Source organism: Lycorma delicatula, chromosome 1 (assembly GCF_047948215.1).
Source record: "Lycorma delicatula isolate Av1 chromosome 1, ASM4794821v1, whole genome shotgun sequence".
Classification (NCBI taxonomy): Eukaryota; Metazoa; Arthropoda; class Insecta; order Hemiptera; family Fulgoridae; genus Lycorma; species Lycorma delicatula.
Genome location: NC_134455.1, coordinates 249,695,320 through 249,711,916, shown reverse-complemented (window position 1 = coordinate 249,711,916; position 16,597 = coordinate 249,695,320). Strand labels below are relative to the sequence as shown.

Genomic DNA, 16,597 nt, shown 5'->3' with positions numbered 1-16,597 from the left:
CTCTCCTCCACAAACGCCTTGCTATAGCTGCTCAGCTATACCTGTATAGTGCATGTTTTATATATTTATATAAACGTTAAAGTAGGAGGTTTTCTACTTTGTAAGAATAATTACAATTTTATATAAATACACACATGCACATACACATACACACACACACACACACATATATATATATACACACACACACATACATACATACATACATACATATATATATATATATATATATATATATATATATATATATATATATAGCTTTTTTTGTGTGATATTCACTACAGTTTAGTTTTTATTTTCAAACATAATCCAATTCTTCAGAAATTCCAAACTGTTTATTTAAAACACTTTCTTCTATACAAAATTTATTCTTACACCAGCCTTTTACAACAAATATGTTTTCAGTCCATCTGTTAATAGCAATTTTTGCTTCCTGTAAAAAAAAAAGAAGAAATTACTGATGCTTCTTATTATTGATGATCTTTTTTACGTACAAAGGTACTGATAGATAGTTCACCACGATCTTTCTGTTAAATTACACTAATCAACACAAAATCTATATCTAACATGTTACACAACTTTTCACACTGAAATTTAGGTGCTGATTTCAAATAAGCTATTGAAATTGCGTTACCACGTAAAGGTTTTACTTGAATCGTAAATTTTTTTTATAACAGATTCATTTTGTTCAACTACTGGTTACAATTAAGAATAGTTTCTGTACACCATTTGCTCTACTGATGGTTTGGCTTGAACCTAAGGACCACTTTAACGACTGACCCTGAAGGGGAAGATACCCACCATGGCAGTACGGTCATCCCTCCCCATACTTAGCCATAAAGAGCTTTACCGGAGGTCATCTTCAATACTTCAACAACAGACATTTTCCAGTCTCAATTGCCAGTCAGGATGCCACCGATGTGAATATGCCACGAATGACATTCCCATCAGTATACTACCACTCTCTTTCTTTTCTGTTTAGCCTCTGGGAATTACCGTTTAGGTATTACTTTACAGAAAGAATGAGTATAAATGAAGTGTAGTCTTGTATAGCCTCAGTTCAACCAACCCTGAGATGTGTGGTTAATTGAAACCCAACCACCAAAGAACACCGGTATCCATGATCTAGTATTCAAATCCTGATAAAAGTAACTGTTCTTACTAGGACTTGAACGCTGGAACTCTCGACTTACATACCGCTATAAATCAGCTGATTTGGGAAAACGCGTTCACCACTAGACCAACCTGATGGATTGGTGTAATACCACTAACCTAATTAAACCTAACTTCCAATAGTCTTAAGCAAGACCATATCAATTGAGCTGATTTAGTCCTAGACCTTCCCGAAAAGGATAAAAGGTGAGCTCAACATGCAACACCTATTGAATATAGACCAAAAACACAAAAATAAAAGTATACTTACACCTGGACATAAACAATAACTATAAATAAAACCAAAAATAACCACCAAAAGTAATAAATCTCAAAAGACTCAAACACAAACATATACCCAAAAATAACCATTAAACAATCTCAAAAAGAAAATTAAAACAAACCTCAAAGAACAATAGCACAAAGAAACACTAAAACTAACAAAACAAAAAAGACAAACATGAAAACACTAAAATAACAAAACTGAAATATGAAACTGTCAAACGTCAAACAAAACATAAACAAAATAAACATATACATATACATAAACCTAAACAATAAAACAAAATACGACATAGAATGTCCTGCATACACTTGTACACAATTAGGATACATGGACATGCCCCCTTCCTTCTTAGTCAAAAAATCTTTGGCATAATGACTCTCTTTTCGACAGAAAAAACAGAGTTCCTTCTCCTTAAACATTTTGACCAAGTGTCGCTGACCCAATACAGCGAAAACAGAGACTCACCTTCACGTAAACTAAACACGACTCGATTTTTAATTTTTAATACTTTTCACTTCAATTAAATAAATTCAATCAGTTTGAATGATGTCACTTGAATATGTTTTAAACTTTACTATAATACACATTCTTGCAGAAGATTAATTAATTATGAAGGAATCCTAACAATTTGAAAAATTAAACATATATATTGTTTGGTTATTTACTGATCTTAGAAAAAGTAGAGGGTATAAAATTGATAGTAGACAGGGGAAAATTAGAGTACGGAGTGGAAGGAAGTCCCTTTACACTATATAAATCCTTCTTAATCAGGCTCTATTACTGCCAATTCTCACTGTTGCTGGAAAGGGTGGGGATTGTCTGATGTGTTCATTTGTGGTTGGATGACCTTAGTCGTAGTCGAGTGTGGAACGACAGCGGATGTGAGTGAGTTCACCAATGAAGAGAGTTTGTTAGCTTGTATGTGGGTCCACGAACATCCACACAGGAGTAAAACATTGTGAGAACATTATGAATGAGTTCTTTGTATGTTTTGATAAATTGTCACCATTACGGCAAACATTGTTGACATGGGAGACAAGGCTTTTGCAACAGGAAATGTTCTTGATGCGCCACACAATGGGGGGCCAAGCACTCGAGCTGAGACGTGTGCTCCTGTCGATTCAATGATCACTGATAAAATCAACATGCAAATGTTCTGCAGAGTTAGGCATTTCAAGATTGAAAATGCAAGATCATATGTGGAAGGACTTGAAAGTTAATTGTCAAGCAACAATTAATAATTTAAGGGACAATAACCTGGAGTGATGTGTTTGTGCATGTTAGTTATTGCTTGAATGCTTTCAGAGAGCAAATGATACAAAGAACGTCATATTCTCAGACTGGTGTGAGATTTATCAAAGGTACCGTAATCAAAATGTAATCAAAATTTTTTTTCTGAGCAAAAGACAATCTTAACATTATCTGCTTCATGTTATGATTTTGGTTGGGTTGACAGCAGAACATCTACTTGGTTCTTATTTTTTTTCGATGGTGTAGTTAATCAACTCAGTTATCTGAGACTGACTGATGAGTGGTCGTCGATCAGTCTTGCTTCCAGAATTACTGGTAAAAGAGAACGCTGACATCATTACATTTCAGGAAGATGGTGCTCCAGCGCATTTTGCTTTGAACATTCGCAGACGCCTCAGTAAGATTTTTGCGAATTTCTGGATTGGACGTGGGCCAGAAGAGTTACCGCCTACATTGCCTTGGCTAGCAAGAAGCCCTGACCTCACCACACCTGACAATGCAATGTGGGAGTTTGTAAAAGAAGAGATTCGAAAAAGCAGATACATCGACAACGAGCAGCTCCAATACTGTTCAGTCTGCATTTGAAATGCCCTGATATGCTGTTGTGGATGAAGGCAATATAGCTGTGCTTTGAACATTGTGTAACCCACACAGACGTTTTAAATCCGCAGAATAGGTTGCAGCTATCCTAATAATTTCATACTAGTGTAAAGGGATTTCCTTCCCACCCATACTTATAAAAACACTTGATAGAAATTAAAAGACGCTGGAGATTTGAGAATAAAGAAAGACCAGACTTAGCAAAGGTGCTTGGTTTTGATAATTAAAAAAAATGTTCTTAGCATTAATGTAGAATGAGGTAACAGAAAAAAATCAATAAAGTGTTTTGCTTGTGTTGTGATTTCTTCATCAAGCTAAACACTTATTAATCTGTTTTGTGTAACTTTAAGAATAATTTAAGCAGCAAACTGCTGTTTATCACTTGTAGATGCATTAAGTGTTCATGAGAAGCAAAGTGGCTTTTGATTATGACCAATATCGAATTGATCTCTAAAAACTTTGGCTAATTAATCTGTGTTCAATGAAAATGGAAATTAGTATCAGGCATATTTTATACTGAAGTACAATTAAAAAGTAATGTCCAAAAACCACTAAGAATAAAAAAATTATAGATATATAAATTAATTATCATATATACAAGAATTATACTTAAAACATTTTTGAGAAATGTAGCCTACAAAAATTGAAATTAAACTAAATAAATATCTCACTTTTTTCAATACATTCTTTGCAGTCAGTAAAATATCAAAACAATTATTTTTTGACATTAGTTCCAATAAAAAAAAAGAAATTCTATAAATTATTTTTCATGTTTTCTGGTAGTACTTAATTTATTTAGTAGCAGTTGGTTTTAATATTATTGTGGCTGTCACACAATTCACTGAACTAACTTAGCAAAAAATCAATCATATAATTACCATTCTTCCAGAAATGTTAAATTTTTGTAAAGTTCTACATTGTTAAATGTTCTTTGCAACTTTTCTACCTTATGTTTTTTCTCAGAGATCATCATATTGCTCTGACACTTTTAGTCTAAAAGCTCTCTCAGTTAGACCATGAACATTTTTAGAAAGCTTTACTGCTTAAGCTCTTCTCTGCACACTATACATTGGCAATGGTTTGTGCTGGATTAAGATTTTCCCTTATTAGTAGACCTACTAGTCCTTGAAGTTTAATACTTGGTAATTTTAAGCACTTTTCATTACAACCAGGTGTTTTCTTTTAGTTTGATCAATTTCACCTAAATAACTTAAGTTTATATAGCAGAGCTAGAAACCTGGAAAGCTTTTAGACTGAATACTACTGGTTGATGTCCAAGAATTTTTTTTTGTTACCTCCACCTTGGAGCGAGATTTGCTTTAATATGAATAAAGCCTCCAGGGAGTATCTCTCAATTTCTTGACCAACAATGTGGATATTATGTGCTGCTACATCCCTTTAGTCTGCAGCATATTCTCTATGACGTTATCTGGAGAAAGCAAGTCAATTCCCTCCAGCATGTTTTCCTATGTAGCAGGAACCAATTACACATGAACATGATGTGTTCTGAAGTGTCCTCCTCCCCAAAAAGTCACATTCCACAGAGGGTCTCAATGTCCATGCACACAGATATGCTTTGAAGCACTTGTGACCAAAACTGGATCGACTTGTCCCCTATTTTCCCATGCTTGTACAGCCATCTCTGGAGGTCCAGGGGTGCAAGTATGGCCACGATATCTAAATCTGCTATTCATTACCAATACTATGAAGGACTTATCAATATAAGGTTGTAAATTAGAAATAAATTTTTCTAGATTTAAGTTAATCTAAATTTTCTAGTTTTTCCAGTTAATCTTTGCTGTTAATTTTCTTGTTTGAATTAATATCAAAATAATTAAATGATTTATTTATTTTGGTTGATTCTGATGATGGCATGTCCAGCAACATCATTTTACTCAATCAAACCAAAAGATAGATCTTCAATTATTCTTTTCCATACTACCACATAGCATCATTAATGTGGCATGTTTTTGATTTTATACACTGTTGCTGATGAAATTTTCTAGCAGCTAAAAAGGGTAATAAATGCACACTGTAGAAACCAGTTTGATTGTTTGGTCACACATGCATGTGTGTTTTACCATGTTTCCTCTGTGGCTTGAAAGTATCCGAGACATATATTCTTTCATAGAAGTAACATTACTAACTTACACTACATACATAATCAGGTAAAATAACTAAAATCATTATTTGCAATAACAACTTATGGAATAACTTTAGCACTAATAATTTCTAATTAAAGTAGTAAAAAAAATCTCAACAATATTTCACTAAATATCCACCAACTTAGTCCAAACATATAATCCTTCACACAAACCTTTAACATGTTCAAATAGAACCTCTTTATTTCAAACTATGTTAATGAGTAGATCAAATAAGTACAACAAACAAGCAACATACAAGCATATTCATACAGTAAGGGCCGTTTGGTCATTAAAAAAATTAACTCATGAGAAAAGGTTTTTACTTACAGTTTTAGTTTACTACATGTCTACTTCACTTTTCCACATAATCATCATTCAGTTCTAAGCACTTTTCATAACGCTGTACCAGTTTCTTTAACCCCTCTGCATAGAAGTTTGCCATCTGAGAAGTGAACCAGTTGACAACGGCAGTCTTTAGCTCCTCGTCGTTTAACCGTTGTTCACCAAGCCACTTTTTCAATTGCAAGAAGAGGAAGTAGTCGCTAGGTGCAAGGTCGGACTATATGAAGAGTGGTCAAAAAGTTTCCAACGAAGATCTTGAATCTTCTTCTTGATTAAGTTAGTGGTGCATGAATGCGAATTGTCATGAAGGAAGATTATGCTGGACGACAGTTTCCCACATCGTCAATGTTGGATCGCACGTCTCAGTTTGGTGAGCATTTCACAGTACACGTGACCTGTAATTGTTGAACCACGTTCCATGAAAGCAACAAAAATAATCCCTTTTTCATCCCCAAAAACAGTAGTCAAAATTTTTCAGCTTGAGTACAGAGACTGCTTAAACTATTTCAGTTTTGGGGAACTTGAATGGCACTACCGCATTGACTGTTGTTTCAATTCTGTGTTGGTGCAGGATATCCACATCTCGTTGCCCGTAACAATGTGGGAAAATCATCTCCATCTTGTCGATTATGTTCAAAAAACGCTTGTCTACTGCACGTTCTTTGTTCTTTGTGTTGGTCGGTGAACATTTTCAGTACCCACCTTGCACACAACTTGTGATATCCGAGCTTTTCTGTGAAAATTGTGTAGATTGTCTCCACATGTCCAACATGTGGAAATTCATCAGCCAGAGCACTAATTGTCAGTCACCAATCACATCGCAGTTTTCAGTACACTTGTTCAACGATTTCATCGGTCTGAATATTGGGCCTGCCACTTCCTCTTCGTCATGCACATTTGTGCGGCCATTTTTAAAGTCTCGACACCATTGTCTAACCTTTCCTTCACTCATTACTGTAGGTCCATATACTAGGTACAACTCCTGATGAATTTCAGCAGCTGAAAATTCTTTTGCACACAAAAATCGAATTACAGCGTGCATTTCACAACTGGCGGAAGAAACAACTGTCGCTGACATTGCGATCTGCATTCACTGGCAGGCTAATGACTACTGAATCAAAACAATTGCAGTGGCTTCGTAAATTGCCGATAGATGGCCCTGCATGCGTGAAACTGTGTTCAGACCTGCTAATACTTAAATATAAGCTGACAGCCCTTACTTTATGAATATGGCTCGTATTAATTACTATATAATGAATGACTTTGATCAGTATTGTGTATTAAAAGAAGGGGCTTTAATATTTAATTTTTATTATTAATAATAATAAAGAATTACTTGAGCAAAGTAATAAAATAGAACTCACCACTGGAGAGACATCTTTCAGTTTTTAGACAATCTTTGGTTTTGATTCTTAATTGTAATTTATGTAAAAGAAAATATTAAAATTATTATAATATCTGATATGAAAAAATAAGGGAAAGGAAGAAAGTGTAGATCAAATTCAAATTTTTCTTTCCTTCAAAAAAAAAAAATCAATTTATTCAGGTACTCAAATGTAACAACATGATACATCTCTATAAACAGACTGAATCAGTTCTGCTGAGTTTTGGACCCAGTGTGCAGACCTGGGTATAAAAATTACAATATTTACAAAACATACATGAAATTACACAATATTTTCATATTAAATATTTTACTTGATAATAATTGAAGTTGTAATTAAAAACCAAGACTAAATATGCTCTAAGAACCAAAATATATTACCACACAATGATGAGTTCAGCTTTTTTTCTATTTACTCATATGTGTTTAATTTATTAATACAGATAATCAATACAATAGAATAGATATCATGTAATAAATAAATTTTGAATTTTATATAGATGTGTTAACACGAATTTAAACATTTAGATACCCAAGAAAAAGTGTTATATTATAGCAGAGTTTTTCTTTATGTAACTCTTTCAAATAAAATTAATAGTGTAAAAAAAGAAACCAGTACAGCTAATAGCCAACAAACCTTTATTTCTTCCTTCATTTTTTCTAAAACTTCTGGGTCATTGGCTTCATACTTTTGGACCTCTTGTTTTAAAATCTTTTCTTCATTTTCAAGTTTTTTTAAATTTTCTAATACATTAACTCTTTGTGTAGTATCTTCACGACCAATCTGTAAGAAATAAAATTGTTTGAACAGTTTTAAATTTTGACTGGATTGATCTAGAAGTTAAGTGGTTATGTATTTCTTTCCTTTAATTAAAAATAAATTTGGAAACAATCAGTTTAATTTAGTATCATTTTATATCATCCTGAGGGATAAAATTTACTAGAGTTTAGTGAAAAAAAGTAACTCTGCAACTTTTCCTAATGAATACATGACTGAAGAGAAATTAGTACTTTATAAATAAAAATCTGTTTAATAAAATAATGCTGGAAATTTATTTTATACTTGAATTTTAGATTCAAATCAGAAAAGGAACAAAATTATGATTTAATGCTACAAACACGTAAACATTTTATTTTGTATAATTTAGATGTAGAATAATAATTTTACCATATTTTATGAGATGTAGATTGTATTATAAAAGTTAATAAAAATTATATAAAAATATAGTTAAAGAAGTGGTCTATTATTCTTAAAATCATTCCAAATTTTGTGCCCTCATTTTTTGTAAGACAGAAAATTAAGGTTACCTAGTACATGCGGATTACATCAAAATAAATACATAGTGAAATTCATATTAAAAGAAATAAATGTAGTATTACTGGTTACCATTTTACTATCGCAAGTTAATAGGCCTGCAGAGATTGTAAAACCAAAACCAACCCATTCAATTTATGTTAATGTGCATACCGTTAATGTTAATTGCTTGAGCTACCTGGTCATGTATTGCTTGCATATACATATACATATACTGTATCATGCTGTCAGTCTGAACTACATACCGACCGGGTTGGTCTAGTGGTGAACTCATCATCGCAAATCAGTTGATTTTAAAGTCGAGAATTCTAAGATTCAAATCCAAGTAAAGACAGTTAACCTTTAAACAGATTTGAATACTAGATCATAGATATTGATGTTCTTTGGTGGTTAACTTTCAATTAATCACACATCTCAGGAATGTGTAGACCTGAGACTGTACAAGACTACAATTCATTTGTGTTCAAATATACCATCCTCATTCATCCTCTTACGCAACACCTTACAGTGGTTCCAGAGGCTAAACAGAAAAAGAGAGTGTGATCTACATTGGCAAACTAATCCATAACTTTTTTTGATGTTTAAAATAATTTCATCAAGTGACGTGAAATATTGTTTGAGTGATATAAGTATTGAATTGAAAGGTGGGTAGGCTAGGCTTGCATTTGAAACTGCTAATACTTCTGAGCTGTTATTTGAGTGTCAGTCAAAAACTGGTAATGAACTATATTTGGTATGGTCAATTACCAGCAGTATTGCTAAAGCACTCAATTGGGGTTTTTTTAAGCTGATAATAAATTTTTGAAGAAAGACTTGTCTGATAGACTTTACAAATTTAATGAATTTGAGTAACACTTAGAAGAAAGTGTTTGAAATTCATGGAATACTTTAGTACTAGGGGAGAGTGTGATGTCACACATAGGTCAGGTGCTTAGAGGTTAATTGGTTAGATGGTTGATGCTTGTCATTGTTTTAAAAAAGAAAACAACAGTTTTTGAAAATATTGTGTTAACGGTTAGGTTTTGAGTAGAGGTGTTGCTGAAACTAATATAAATGAGACAACTAATGAGGAAACATTCCTTGAACCAAATCCTTGATTTAAATCTATTTACTTGTATATCAACTATACATAGTCTGTATCCACCCAATAAGGTTTTTGTATGCAAAAACATGTCATACAAAGAAATCTTATTAGATTTCTTTGTACGTTTCTAATTGTAATCAATTAAGTGTATCTGGATTAAAATTACCAAGTGGGTTCTGACACACCTGGTGGGTGATCAACCACTCAATTGGGTGATCAGTAGGATCAATTCTACACCTCATCAATGATTGATGAGGTAAAGAACTGACTTGAAATTTGATCAAGATAAGTTTAATATTTTACATTTTCAGTCTATTTATTTTGCTATTAAATCAAGACAGTACATAAATGTGTGTCCACAGAACTCCCACATTTAAGAGGACTATAATTTTTTTACCTATTTATTTTCTCATTAGCTTTCACCCACGACTTCAATCACAGTGAACCTTTAAACAAAATACGCGAGCAATCAGTGGCTTTTTGCCTGGGCATTAGCTCTTTAGTTACATCCTGCCACGAAGGATTACAGGTAAAAGTTACAAAGAGGTCAGGCCTGCCGTAAGTTCGTACATAAGCAAAAGCGTCTTGAGTGTATTCATGCAGATAAGGGGGACTATTCACAAAAGTAGAAGGCAGAATAACCATCTTGCCTATGTCGTTAGGTCTAATATTACCATCTGTGCTACTCGCATCTTGTAGATGAATGTAATTTTCAGCTCGTAATTTTGTCTGGTTTATAGAAATGTAACGAAGGCATTCGCTCTCTACTTTAATATACATATCTACCAAGAATTGATGAAAGAGTTGCCTTGACCGCGAAAGGAGATTGAAGTCGTGCTCTCGAAGCATCATGTGATACGCATAAAAATCCATGCAGGGAACTTTTTTATTGGGAACTGGCTGTTTTGTTGTTGGATTAATGACTGGAATATTGAAATGATATCCTGGCTCACCTTTACTGAAAATTAATGGCTACTGCAAAGCATCATAAAATTTATGAGTATCGGCTACGCGTTTCAGTGCATTATCATGTGCCCCCAGTAACCAAAACAGCAACTTCATTGATCATTGGCACATTATGACGCCTCTCATGTTCGCCACATGGAGTCCGATCAGCATGAATGAGACCACTGTGTAATTATCCAGAGGCCAGTTCTCTATTGAACTTTTAAAGGTATTTACCAACAAACTGTGACTGTGTAACATTCGTTGAATTTTCAATACTGTATCTCTTTCGACTCCTTCAATATACTGACAATGCCAGTTTACTTAATTTTCTTCATCACCCATAAATTACACCTGCAAAAATTTATGCTGTTCATTATCTGCTGGAAAAAGTGATCCAATTTGATGATATATCTGTCCTTGTACAGTAAAAGTTGGTGATAATCCGGGCATTCTTATCACTTTATCTACTCCAAAGGATGTCATTTGGAAGCAAGAGTTATACTTTCTGATTTTACTTAAAAATTGCTTCGACACATCTGTAACACTTAAATATAAAGTTTTCAAAGGCTCCTCTGGTTCACCAAGTAAAGGAAGCGAAACTTTACCACTGGAACAGCACATTCCGGCAGTTTCATCTTTCCATTGCAAAGCATCGCAATGCTGAAATTTTCTATTCATTGAGCCAATATCAATTAAAGAATGCTTATGGTATTCAAGTGAAGGATCATATTGAAATCCAGAATTATTAACAGACCAATTGTTAAGCATGAAATTTCGATGGCGCGCGATTTGAATTTCTGCATGAACGATTCTTCTCGCCTGCGATTGTTCTGGAGTTTCTCTCGCTCTTATAGCTGCTTGCTGTTCAGCTTGTCTTTCTAAACGAATTTGTGTTTGAATTGGCGTTTCAGCTGCTCTTAAGGTAGCTTGGCGTTCAGCTTGCTCATCTAACCTTTCTTGTCTCTGAGAAGTTGTTTCACCAGCCCTCAAAGCACATTGTCACCTCATTTGTTGTTGTCGTCTTAGTTCTGCGTGAGCGGAAGATTCTTGAGTTCGAGCAACTTTTGCCGCCCGGGTCCATTAGGAATCCCTGGACAGGTTAGATTTGCGCTTCCGAGGCATTTTAGAAAAAAAAACAGAGTAAAAACTGAAAAGAAGTAAAACAATAAACAGGCACCTAACCTCAAAAACTGGAAAAGTTTTAGTATTGCTTAGAAGTGACAGAAAAATAACAATAAATATAGAAGGATTCGAAACAGCAGAAGCACTATACTCAGTTGAATAGTGACTTCACCATCAGTATTACAGTGTTGGATTTTCTATTTATTTCATTTACTTACTGGAACGCCAGATGGCGTTGAATTTGGTCAAATTTTTTGTCGGACGATCATACCTACCAATCTAAATTTTTTTTACCCTCCCGAAAAAATATTGTTTTTTTTTTTTTACTAAAAAGTTTCTTAAGTCCTTCGCAATACCTTTGAGAATATGTGTACGAAGTTTCATGATGATCGGTTGAGTAGTTCTGCGTGAAAGTGTAACAAACAAACTCACATTCACATTTATAATATTAGTAAGGATAACTATACATCTTGCATACTTGCATTATTTAAATCTTATTTTAGATTAGCTCTATTTTAGTACAATGAATACTAATCAATTTAAAAATTTGTTAATAATTAGCTCAAAAAAAGGAAAAAATTCTAAAAGTGATTGTACTAATAGCATTAATATGTAAAGGGTGAAAACTATTGAAAAAGACTAAAAGTGAATTTTACAAAATTGGGAATACAAATAACTGCATAGTAACAGCTTTTATTACAATTACTTTTTGGGTTTTATTCACACACTTTCATACGTGTTAGGAGGAATTTTATCTACGTACATTTTTAACTTAGCTGTATAGCTGAAATTACTCATGCTTAAAAGAAATTTATAAAAAAAATTACCTAAAAATAATAAAACGTAAATAAACTCATTACTAGCAGCCTGTAGAATATCAAAAACTCTGTAAAGAATGACAATTATTTTTATATTTATACAGGAAGTTGGAAATGCAAAAACAGAAAGTAATTAAAAAAGGTATAAATCAAAGTATCTTGTACCTTTTTTATTAATCACTCATTATTCTGACCTTCCTTCAATAATAATTATTTTTTTTAATTATAGCAGGCCTATTATGATAGTAACTTTTATTTGCACAATCACTGTTTAAAAATATTTGTAATTAAACATTCACAGATTATATACAAGGGGTCCAGAAAGTAACTTACGTTTGTGCCTAGCATGGAAATGGATGGGGATAGTCGCCATCTTGGCGTCAAAACGTTTCTATACTCAGAACGCATCAAGCTGTCACAGCGTGTGGACTGTGATTTTTCTACATTGTTCATTGTGATTTACTGAAATGTGTGTTTCAATAGAAAATCTCACAAGTTGTGAGGTGTGTTCAGTGATTAGGTTTTTAATGGCAAAACACCTCAAACCAATTGAAATTCATCAGCAACTTTGTGAAATATTTGAAGATGGAATAACAAGTGAAGGTGAAGTGAGGCAGTGGTGCAATCAGTTTAAAAATGGTCACACCAATGTTCATGATGAGGACCGCAGTAGTTGGCCTAGCCTTGTAATTGATGAACTGACGATGAAAATCAACGATAAAATTCATGAAAATCGCCACATTACAATTACAGAACTCTCGTTTCATTTCCCCCAAATTTGACGAAGTTTACTGCATGAAATTGTATCGAGGAAGCTTGGTTATCACAAGTTTTGTGCAAGATGGGTGCCAAAAATCTAAGCCTATTTCTATTTTATCTGTTTCTACAGAGAAGGAATTGAAAAGCTTGTGCATTGTTATGATAAGTGCCTCAATTTAAATGGTGACTATGTAGAAAAGTAGTTAAGATTGTCCCTTTCAAATGTATAATAAAATTTCTTTTTTTTATTTGGTTGGTTTTTTATTTCAAAACGTAGTTACTTTCTGGATAGCCGTCGTACTAAAAATTCCCAAGATCTATCCAATCCAAAAATTTTAAATATTCTAAGCACTAACAACTTATGTGGACGGAGTACTAATAAACAGCAGAATAATAAATTTATTTTTGGCAGCTTCCTAACTCTCCTTCTTGCTATTTCATCCATCCACAGTGAACAGAAAGCAACCATGCAGTGTGAGAAAGGATACCTTTAGGTCAATAGAACAGTTTGTTATATTTGTATATTGTCCAAGTTACAGAATAAAATTCAGAAACTAGTTATCTTAAAATAAATTTACGAAGTCATAAATAAATCACTGTATAATAAAATCGAGTGAAGCAATTTATCAATTTCAGTAAGGAGAAAATTAGTTTACATAAAGGAGAGTTCTACGTAATCCTCTTTTAAAAAGAGCTGAATCAAAGAAAGGATCAACCATTTTATAGTCATTATCATTAGCTATTCTGAGACATCTAGCAATAAGTGCGCAGTCACCTACAATTCTAAATTTATACTATAATTTCTAACATTATGTATAGGTGCTTCTTAGGCCAATATCCATTGGAAAGATGCTCTCACCCTTCAACATCTTTTGAAAAAAGACAACATCATAAAATATCCAATGTTTGTTAAAATTGACAATTTTAATTCATTACACAAGACCTCATAATCCCTATTTACTAGCTGATCGGAGGATCTTTTTTCCATCCAAATAATAAATGTCCACTGGATGCTCTCAATCAACTTACAAGCTCTTCCTCGGTTACAAATAACTGATGAAAATTCAACATAGTTTTGGATACGGGATTTGTACAGCAAAGAACAACTACTGATACTACCAAAGTGTCGACCTAACCATTTGATCAATCCAAGGTTCCGCCTTGACTTAGATTTAAAATGAACTTGATCCGTAAAATGAAGTTTTGATTCAAAGAGTATAACAAGGTCCTTGATAGCTTTTCCCTACATAAGCATGGATAGATATTATAGCTATGGAAATCTATCTAGCTATAGGAGGAGTCTTATAGTTGAAAATAGAATTGTTCATTTACAGGAAACAGTCCCAACAACTGTTTTACAGAGATTTAATGTAATTTTATTTTTCTTGGTTCAAGCGACCACTCTGTCAACACATTCTTGTAGTTTGTAATGAACATCTACACTAATTGTAGAATAATATTTTAACATGTTGGCAAACAAATCATAATCACAAATGATCGCTTCTGCAATATCATTAATAAAAATTAAACAAATAGAGGGTCAAGATTGGAACTTGTGGGCCACCACAACAAGCTGTAAAATTTTTAAAAATAGCCCCCCCAAAAGATATACTGAATTATCCGTCTTGTAAGAAACACTGAACCAAACAAACAGCACCACTGCTGAAGCCAATCGAAGACAGTTTATGCAACAACAAATGGTAAGCAGTGTCATATGAATCATAGCAGTATTTACTAAGTATTTCCAAAACTGGGCAGGATTGGTTGAAAGACCCTTTTCGGCTTTAAGAGCGTAAGCTCTTCTATCACATCCAATCAAGAGTCGTATTTCTTTCCTTCTACAAAAATATTCGACATTCAGTCCAATATTTTATAATTTTTTGTATGCCTTCTTCTTCAGTTTTAGGCACCAGAAAAGAAATAAAGAACACCAACCTGGGTATTTACTTGGCTTTAGTGACTTTATGACATTGAATAATAACCTCTTGTAGTCTATTAACTCCATCCTCCACATTAGCTAAGGATATTACTGCAATCGCTATTAAAAGTTGCTCATTTCAGCCAAGATCATCTTTTTGAGAAATCATATTTACAGTTTGGTAAGTTCTTGACCAATTGCACATCAGTCCAACCTACAACTAAGGAGCTACGATGAATATCTGATAACATACTGCATTCAAAACTGTTATCAACCCTTTGGTGTAACAATTGGTTATTATTAAGTTGAGTACTGATCTGTCTTTTACATCTACGTTGATCTGATACAGCTCCATTAAATTCAATAAGCTGATGACAGAGCTGACCTTGCATTTTGCACAGAAGTACACTTTAAAAAAGAATGAACGATCCTGCTAATTTATATTGCTTGCATTAAAACCTCTCAACATAATGACATCAAACAGTTCATGATCTACAGCATCATTATTTTTTCCCAAATGCTGATCAATCAAGCAGGGAGGGCAAGAGGGAGTAAAATACTGGTAACAAAACAATATATTCTTTCCCTCAGGGATGGCGAACTCCAGCTATTCACACTTATCAACAGACTTCAAGCCCTGGTTTTTGAGCTTGACAACTTCTTTTTATTCGCTACCAAGGCTCCACCTCTGTATTTGCAAATTCCAGGACTGTAGATCTTAGCTCTAAAAACAATGTAACAGTCTCAAAGGTTGTTAAACTCAGTTGTTAAACTACAGTTGTTAAATTCATCATTTAGCCATGTTTCAGTAAGGGAAATTACATCACACTGGCAATCTATATAAAAAAATTTTAAATCATTCATTACAGGGTTGACCCAAGCCATTTTCTGCTGATATTTTTTTTTAACATAAACTGAATATTGTTTTACAGGACCATAAAATGGAGCTACAAGAATGGCTTCAGGCCATTTCTCAGAAACATTAAGAGTTGCAAAATCAGCCTCGGCGACTGAAATGTGAAGGAATTATATCAATCATATTTGGTCTTCAGCCTAGTGCAACCCAATGATTTTAAGTTTAGAAATTCTCTAATTTTTGAAGAGGTAACCTGCATGACGACAAAGCAAGTAATGATGAACAATGCTTCTTTTTCACTTTCACAAGATTTCAACGTTCTCTGCTTTTCTGTTTCATTCGTAAACATTCTCTCTTGAACTCAAATTCTTTTTAATTACTTTCAGTCACTCAGAATTTTTTTCTTTCTGACATCTGTAGACCAGGAAGTAGAGCTATTAACTGAGAGTAGATTTTATCACTCCTATGAGAATTTAAAGCTAACCCAGTCTCTTCATACACATTGGTAGAGGAACTAGAGTTGCCATTAACAATTGAGTGCAACTCAGACTTTAACTTCTTAATCACTTTGTCAGTATTTGAATAAGTTGATGAAGTGATTATATTGAGTTGTTTTTT

The 16,597-nt window shown here is 33.4% G+C and overlaps 1 protein-coding gene across 1 annotated transcript in view; it reads right to left on the bottom strand.

Annotated features, from left to right (window-relative positions):
• Positions 1-233: 233 nt before the first annotated feature.
• The window catches only part of LOC142318277 (meiotic nuclear division protein 1 homolog), a 29,089-nt gene continuing 12,725 nt past the window's right edge, over positions 234-16,597 (bottom strand). The window contains exons 5-6 of the mRNA XM_075354844.1: positions 7,797-7,943; positions 234-433 (exon numbers count right to left, since the gene is read on the bottom strand). Of these exons, the coding sequence (XP_075210959.1) occupies positions 299-433; positions 7,797-7,943 (282 nt within the window). The 3' untranslated portion in view covers positions 234-298. The remainder of the gene's footprint in view (positions 434-7,796; positions 7,944-16,597) is intronic.